This window comes from Littorina saxatilis, linkage group LG9, assembly GCF_037325665.1.
Source record: "Littorina saxatilis isolate snail1 linkage group LG9, US_GU_Lsax_2.0, whole genome shotgun sequence".
In the NCBI taxonomy this organism is placed as follows: Eukaryota; Metazoa; Mollusca; class Gastropoda; order Littorinimorpha; family Littorinidae; genus Littorina; species Littorina saxatilis.
In genome coordinates, this window is record NC_090253.1 from 30,348,659 (window position 1) to 30,356,442 (window position 7,784).

The following is a 7,784-nucleotide window of genomic DNA, read 5'->3' on the forward strand; positions in this document are numbered from 1 at the left end:
CTCAAACCCCGGAGGATCAAAGCGAGAGGGACACGGAGTCCCTCCAAGACACAGGGGATACTGCATTGACAGTGACAAGCGGCTCCAAAAGACCGAGGCGATCATCTCCCTTGTCGATATTCGCCCCATCCAGCGCGCGCCGACCTGCCAAAAACACGCCTATCACGCACGCCCATTGGCCTTCAAAGCGAGCGCCCACCAATCCTCGCTGTCGTTGTTGCGAGGTGAAAGAATGGACAAGAAATTGTCGTCTGCGTGCGTGTGAGCGATAGAGCTGTCGAGGGGAGCAAAAGGCGAAACAGAAAAGACAGATGGAGGAACAGAAGAAAGAAGAGAGTGAGAGTGGTTTTCTCTGAATGAGGGAGCCGGTTTGGCAAGCCCAGAGATGCAGCGGACACTGTCTGTGTGTGTGAGTGTGTGTGAAGCGCCCGTGCCTCCAACCCCCACCACCAACCACCCTCCACTTCTTCCGGCTCCGTGTGGATAGAGAGCGAGTGAGACTGTGAGAGCCTTGAGCCTGTTGGGGGGATGATGAAGATGATGCTGATGATGCACTGGTCATAGACCACACGGGATTTCTGCCCTCAGGCCACGGGGCTCCGAAGCTGTGATTGTGCTTTGTCGAAACAGCGAAATGATACGCACGTGTTCAAAGAGAAACGGGAAAGTGTTTCTTCGTGACAGGTTCTGCGAGTGACTCCTCGTGTCCCCGCAAACTCTGATCAGTTATCGGTGTGGGATGGTCATATATGAATGAGGACTGTTTCTCTACTGTTGGTCTTCTGTTTTAAAGGATCAATTAACAATATACCTACGAATTGCTCGGTTTTATAGTAGGTTTCGTGCTTTTTGAAATAGGGTTATCAAGAAAACAAATTTCAGCTTACACGACTGAACAGTTTGCACTTCCGCATTGTTGAAAATGCGTATCCATATCGTTGCGACTGTTTCTTGCATTGAATGCTAAGTTATTCATTGCTGAAAATGATCTACAGAAGGCTGAGGTCATTATTTTAATGCTGGGTACTGTTAGTGAATGTTAGTGAACGACGATATTCTATGGACGTTTGCAAAAGCAGTGGCCTGTAAAGGAGCTAACACTTCCGAATTCCGTCACATGAGACTGACGTTTGAAGCACAGCGTATGAATATTCATTCGCCAAACTGCTTGTGTATTTTCCATAAAAGCATACTGTATGGAAATGTCAAGCTTTTTCACACGCTGAATCTACCTAGTTGGGATCTATTTTAAATGTATATATTGGCAATTAGATTGACTATTGTTGTTCTGGTGTTAAATGCTCAGCATGAGACAGAGCTGGGAGCAATCAAAACATGCGTTTTGTAATGGAACAATGTCGTGTACTATTTCAACTGAAACCATTGTTTTGAGCAACATGATTGTGAAAATCAGCATTTTAAATTGAACATTGGACTGTCGCTGCTTTCGAAATCCAAACTAGCACTAGACCAGTTACTTTCATTGATAAATTCACCACTACTGCATGGATTAGTTATTTGTTACTGAAAACTGGACCACCACTTGACTATTACATTTGTGGGGAAATCTGGACCGACAGCGGAGTGGCTGTTTTGATGTGAAACTGGACTACCACCAGAGGATCAGCTATTGTCAGTAAAAATCAAGACTTCATTCTTGTCACCTTTGCAACACTTTTCCCTGTATTCCGTACGCAAGTCATCCGACTTCATGATTTTTCCAGTCCCTTCCCTCCTCCATCCTCCCTCCTCTTCTTCCTCTTCGTCCTTCTCCTCTCCTTCCTCTGCCTTGGACCCGAGAATGGCCTTCACCCCGTTTTTGTTCCCGAGGGCAGCAGACTGCAGTCCTCTGCTCGGTCCCTCCGCCTTCATGCCCTCGCTAGCCTTCCACCCGGGGGCCCTCAACCATACCATGCTACCCAAACTGGGGCTGGGCAGAGGACCGATGACTCCCGCGGATTTTCTGGGGGCCCACGTAGACCCCTTTCGGCGCAGCATGGAACCGGAACCAGATGTGCAGGACGACCCCAAGGTGGAGCTGGAAAGCAAGGATTTGTGGGACCAGTTCCACGGCTTTGGCACCGAGATGGTCATCACTAAATCTGGAAGGTGAGTTTGTGATAGCTGAATTGTATAATTGACTTACAATGAGCTTAATTTGTTGTACATCACAGCTGACCAAGATTAATTAAACTGTTTGCTAGACATTGAAGAGAATAAATTGAAATATAAATACGCTTGTGCTGAATTCATCCTGAGAAAAGCTTCATGTATGTGGCTGAGTCGGAAAAATGAGGAGGCAAAACCTTGTATTAAACAGAGAGAAAAGGGTGTGCGTGACGTGTGTGTGTGTGTGTGTGTGTGTGTGTGTGTGTGTGTGAGTGTGTGTGTGTGTGTGTTTGTGTGTGTTGCGTTTGTGTGTGTGTGTGTGTGTGTGTGTGTGTGTGTGTGTGCGTTTGTGTGTAGTGTGTGTGTGTGTGTTTGTGTGTGTGTGTGTGTGTGTGTGTGTGTGTGTTTGTGTGTGTCATCAGAAACCTTCCCGTGAGAGGCCACCTTCCATGTCAGGATTCCATTTGCTTGATTAGGAGTGCCCGTTTATAAGTGCGACTCTACAACAGTGCACGCATGTATACCCTCAAACTTGTTGTAGAAATAACGTTATTGATATGACTTGGTTGTGCATGTACTGTGTAATACATGGTACAAATGCATGATGGCTATCAATGGGAACTAAGCCTTACGTCGGTTGATCATGTCCTCACAAAATGTTGGAACATTTTGGCATGTAGTAACGGCCCTAAAACAGACATCTTGCATGATGACCAACTTCACACTCAATGCGAGATGAGAAGAATAACATTTTATCCACGTTGAGACGAGACAGAAATCGCCATCAGACGACACATAACACTGGTGTTTATAGATAGTATAGAATTAAGAAGATTCTGTTGAAGAACTAATATGATATCGTAATTTGATGTTATCAGATTTTTGAGTCACTTGAGAAAAAGTGACTCTATGTAATCGGTCAGTGTTAGTCTGTCCGGCCGGCCGTCCGGCCGGCCGTCCGTAGACACCACCTTAACGTTGGACTTTTCTCGGAAACTATCAAAGCGATCGGGCTCATATTTTGTTTAGTCGTGACCTCCAATGACCTCTACACTTTAACGATGGTTTCGTTGACCTTTGACCTTTTTCAAGGTCACAGGTCAGCGTCAAAGGAAAAATTAGACATTTTATATCTTTGACAAAGTTCATCGGATGTGATTGAAACTTTGTAGGATTATTCTTTACATCAAAGTATTTACATCTGTAGCCTTTTACGAACGTTATCAGAAAAACAAGGGAGATAACTAGCCTTTTCTGTTCGGCAACACACAACTTAACGTTGGGCTTTTCTCGGAAACTATAAAAGTGACCGGGCTCAAATTTTATGTGAACGTGACTCATTGTGTTGTGAATAGCAATTTCTTCCTGTCCATCTGATGCCTCATATAATATTCAGAACTGCGAAAGTGACTCGATCGAGCGTTTGCTCTTCTTGTTAAATAAAGTGTGAGGAACTCGATATGTATATCTATGCATGTCATATTGTGTGCCAAGTTTTTTTAATTTTATTTGTTAATCTTAAATGAATCCATATAATTACGCTGATCAACGTGCAATTATAAGTATTGTATAATGTACAGCTATTTTAAATACAGTATATTTTTGACATACAGAGCAATTATTAACACACAGATTGCATGTATGCTAAATTCTGTAAGATAGGTAAATATGCACCCGTATTTGAATCTGTATTATGGTTCTCAATAATGCAGCAGATAATGCTTGATTAAAGTCTTCAGGAATAGGGCAAAATCAGAGAGCAATGATATAACTGGACTTCTGGACTGAACAAAGCCACTCATCCTTGTCATTAAATTAGTATGACTCTTGGTGGCTGTCCTCTTCCTACTCATAACCATAACAATTATACAATCTTATATATCGGTATTCACAGCCAAGTGTAGCAGTCTCAATGAGCTTTACAAATACCACTTGAAGTACAATACAATTGAACATTTCGCACATACAAATAGTTTAGGCACATTCAGTCCACTGTTAATCATACATGCAGCCACTGTCCCTCTCACAGCAAGTTTATTCTGACAACTAAATGTTTGGTTTAGTGATTCAAAAGTATATACGTAAGAGACATTGAGACAATCGAAAATAGTTCTGCATCTGTTTGCTGAGATTGTGTATCGCCGTATAGAGTAGAGGTTATTGTTTTATATGATACAGGGTTGATGCCGAGTTAAATTGCTGTTTATTGTGGTGATAGTCATCACCTAACTTGGCAAACTGAATTTGTTTATCAAGTGCCATGTATAACCTAGGGAACATCTGTTTATTTTGCTACACTTCTAATGGGGGACATCGCAAATCCGGTATTACTAATATATATATATATGGGCAACATGATAAAGGGCGAAGAAAAGTCTGGCACTTTCATAACTTGTTTGCTTGTTTGTTTCCTTGCTTTTGTTAGTTTGTGTTTTGTTTTGTTTTTGCTTGCTGCCGCAGATAATTTAAACGGATTTACTGAGGATCCAGATTCATTAACGACTTTATTGACTGTTAATTTGCCGTGCTTTCAACAAAGTGCTATACTTTGAAATTGTGCATGTCATTTGATGCAGTATGCTGATATCTGGCTTTTGGGCCGTAGACAATTATTCAAACAGCACACAGTTGAAATAAGAAAGGACCAAACCAAGAATTTACAACAACAACAACATGTAAAAAGAACTAACAGCTCATGCATACACTTTTTTGTCCTGAATTTCATGTATAGCTTATTTATAACATCAGACGAAAATTTAAGTTGCACAGAATTTTATTTATATAATTATATGATATTTTCACAGTACATTACACTTTCGACATTTGCATGACAACAGTAAGAGATGAGGGACTGGAGAAAAAAGACAAAGATAACCAAGTGAGCTTTGAGGAAAAAACCTTTTGCATAACTGTGATTATTTTGTATTTGGTCATTTTATGAATTCCTTTTATCCGTGAATAGCCTACTATACACACATCCCTGAAACCATGCAAGAGACGTGAACTGCAAACGCATAAAATGTAACTAAGAACATTCAATTTCAAGATGGTGTACCATCAGACCCGTTATAGAAGATCCTGACACGTTCTAATAGCCACATTTGGCGATGAGAGTTAGATATAATTATATTCATTACTTATGTCATTCTCTCTCTCTTCTGAAGTACCCTTGGAAGTAAGAGTACTACTAATAACGTACTCTCAGCCCGGTTTCAGCTTCCTCGCACAGCACACTCATCAACTGGAAGAAGCCGGTCACTTGAAATGAGAGAAAAAAAGGATAGCATCAAAAATTAAGCTGAAAACAAGGCGACGATATATATGGTAATCTCTATTTTGCAAAAATGTGATCATTGAAAAAAACAGAGGAAACGCAGAGCAAACTTTTCATGAAAACCTCACATTTGCCCCCCCCCTCCCCCCTCCCAAACATTAACAACAAACTGTGCACATGCAGATATACTAATTGCCTGGCCTGAAGAAACATAGAGAATTAAAGTAAGTATAAGTAAGTAAGAAAGTAAGAAATGTTTGTAAGTAAGTAAATAAGTAAGTAAGTATAAATAAGCAAGTAGGCAAGCAAGTAAGTGAGAATAAGTAAATGAGTAAGTATAAGTAAGTGAGTATAGCTAACTAACCATACAACTAACTAATTTCACACTGATATTTACTTTTCAAATTGCACAATTGTATAAGTGACGTGTAACAAACACGGTACAAAAGGGGGGCATGCAAGAAATTGTTTCTGTAAACTAATTTTACGTTAGATTATAAGTATGGAAAACTGAGAAGTGTTAAAGGCACAGTGCAGCTCACAGCCTTCGTTTTGCGTTTTTGTTGCAGCTGAGTGCATTTACAGTTCAAAAATCCTCCTATGGTAGTAAAACAAACCCAAAACTACCCAACGACATCTGTGAAGCTCGACAGTTTCTTGTTCACGGGAGTGCATAAATTAACCTAGTGGTGTTTGGTCGGAGTTCGATTCAACTGAGTGATTCCGGCCTCCATTTTGTTTTACACAAACTCATGATGATGTCTGACATAGTTTGCTAGTGACGTGTCTTTTTGTGCATGATGTGGTGATCTACCTGATCTAAATTTAGATCCAAAAATAGGTCAAGACGAGCCGGGTCCGAGTTCGAAATTAATTCTTAAAAAAAATCGCAGTTCTTGACTCTTTCGGTGCAAGTCAATTAAACTTGGTAGTTCTTCTAACGGATAGCTGCCTGAGGTATGACTAAAAGCCCCAGGGGCTCCGTGCACCTGGATTTGACAAGTTCAGTACCTTTAATGGGAGAATTATCACTTAAAAATAGAGCACAATCAAATGTCAAAGGTGTATTCCTCCGAGCATTCTGTGTTAGATGTTGCTGCTTTGCATTTCACGTAGGGGCTCATGTTTATGCATGCATGTCTCTGCAATTCTGCCCTTGCCCACGTATGGAGGGTAATATAAGTCTTTCTTACGACAGGAATACGACACATGTGTATACAACTTCACAGAGGCAGATAATACAAGACGTGACAAGGGTAATAGATAAAGCAAATATGTCATGTTTTTACATTTAGTCAAGTTTTGACTAAATGTTTTAACATAGAGGGGGAATCGAGACAAGGGTCGTGGTGTATATGTGTGTCTGTGTGTGTGTGTGTACGTGTGTGTGTGTGTGTAGAGCGATTGAGAGTAAACTACTGGACCGATCTTTATGCAATTTGACATGAGAGTTCCTGGGTATGATATCCCGGGATATTTTTTCATTTTTTCGATACATGTCTTTGATGACGTCATATCCGGCTTTTTGTAAAAGTTGAGGCGGCACTGTCACACCCTCATTTTTCAATAAAATTGATTGACATTTTGGCCAAGCAATCTTCGACGAAGGCCGGACTTCGGTATTGCATTTCAGCTTGGTGGCTTAAAAATTAATTAATGACTTTGGTCATTAAAAATCTGAAAATTGTAATCAAAATTATTTTTTGTATAAAACGATTCAAATTTACGTTCATCTTATTCTTCATCATTTTCTGATTCCAAAAACATATAAATATGTTATATTCGGATTATAAACAAGGTCTGAAAATTAAAAATATAAACATTATTATCAAAATCAAATTTCCGAAATCGATTTAAAAACAATTTCATCTTATTCCTTGTCGGTTCCTGATTCCAAAAACATATAGATATGATATGTTTGGATTTAAAAACACGCTCAGAAAGTTAAAACGAAGAGAGGTACAGAAAAGCGTGCTATGCAGCACAGCGAAACCACTACCGCGCTGAACAGGCTCGTCAGTTTCCCTCCGTTTTGCACAAGCGGCGGACTACGGTCATTGTGAAAAAATGCAGTGCGTTCAGTTTCATTCTGTGAGTTCCACAGCTTGACTAAAATGTAGTAATTTCGCCTTACGCGACTTGTTTTTGTATACATTCAACCAGAAACCGGCACGGTTGGCCTAGTGGTAAGGCGTCCGCCCCGTGTTCAGTAGGTCGTGGGTTCGAACCCCGGCCGGGTCATACCTAAGACTTTAAAATTGGCAAACTAGTGGCTGCTCCGCCTGGCGTCTGGCATTATGGGGTTAGTGCTAGGACTGGTTGGTCCGGTGTCAGAATAATGTGACTGGGTGAGACATGAAGCCTGTGCTGCGACTTCTGTCTTGTGTGTGGCGCACGTTAT

The 7,784-nt window shown here is 40.9% G+C and overlaps 1 protein-coding gene across 3 annotated transcripts in view; it reads left to right on the plus strand.

Moving 5' to 3' along the window:
- Positions 1-292: 292 nt before the first annotated feature.
- LOC138975845 (T-box transcription factor TBX2b-like) overlaps positions 293-7,784 on the plus strand; it is a 53,919-nt gene continuing 46,427 nt past the window's right edge. For all 3 annotated transcript variants that reach the window (XM_070348606.1, XM_070348607.1, XM_070348608.1), the window contains exon 1: positions 293-2,109. In XM_070348606.1, the coding sequence (XP_070204707.1) occupies positions 1,712-2,109 (398 nt within the window). In that variant the 5' untranslated portion in view covers positions 293-1,711. The remainder of the gene's footprint in view (positions 2,110-7,784) is intronic.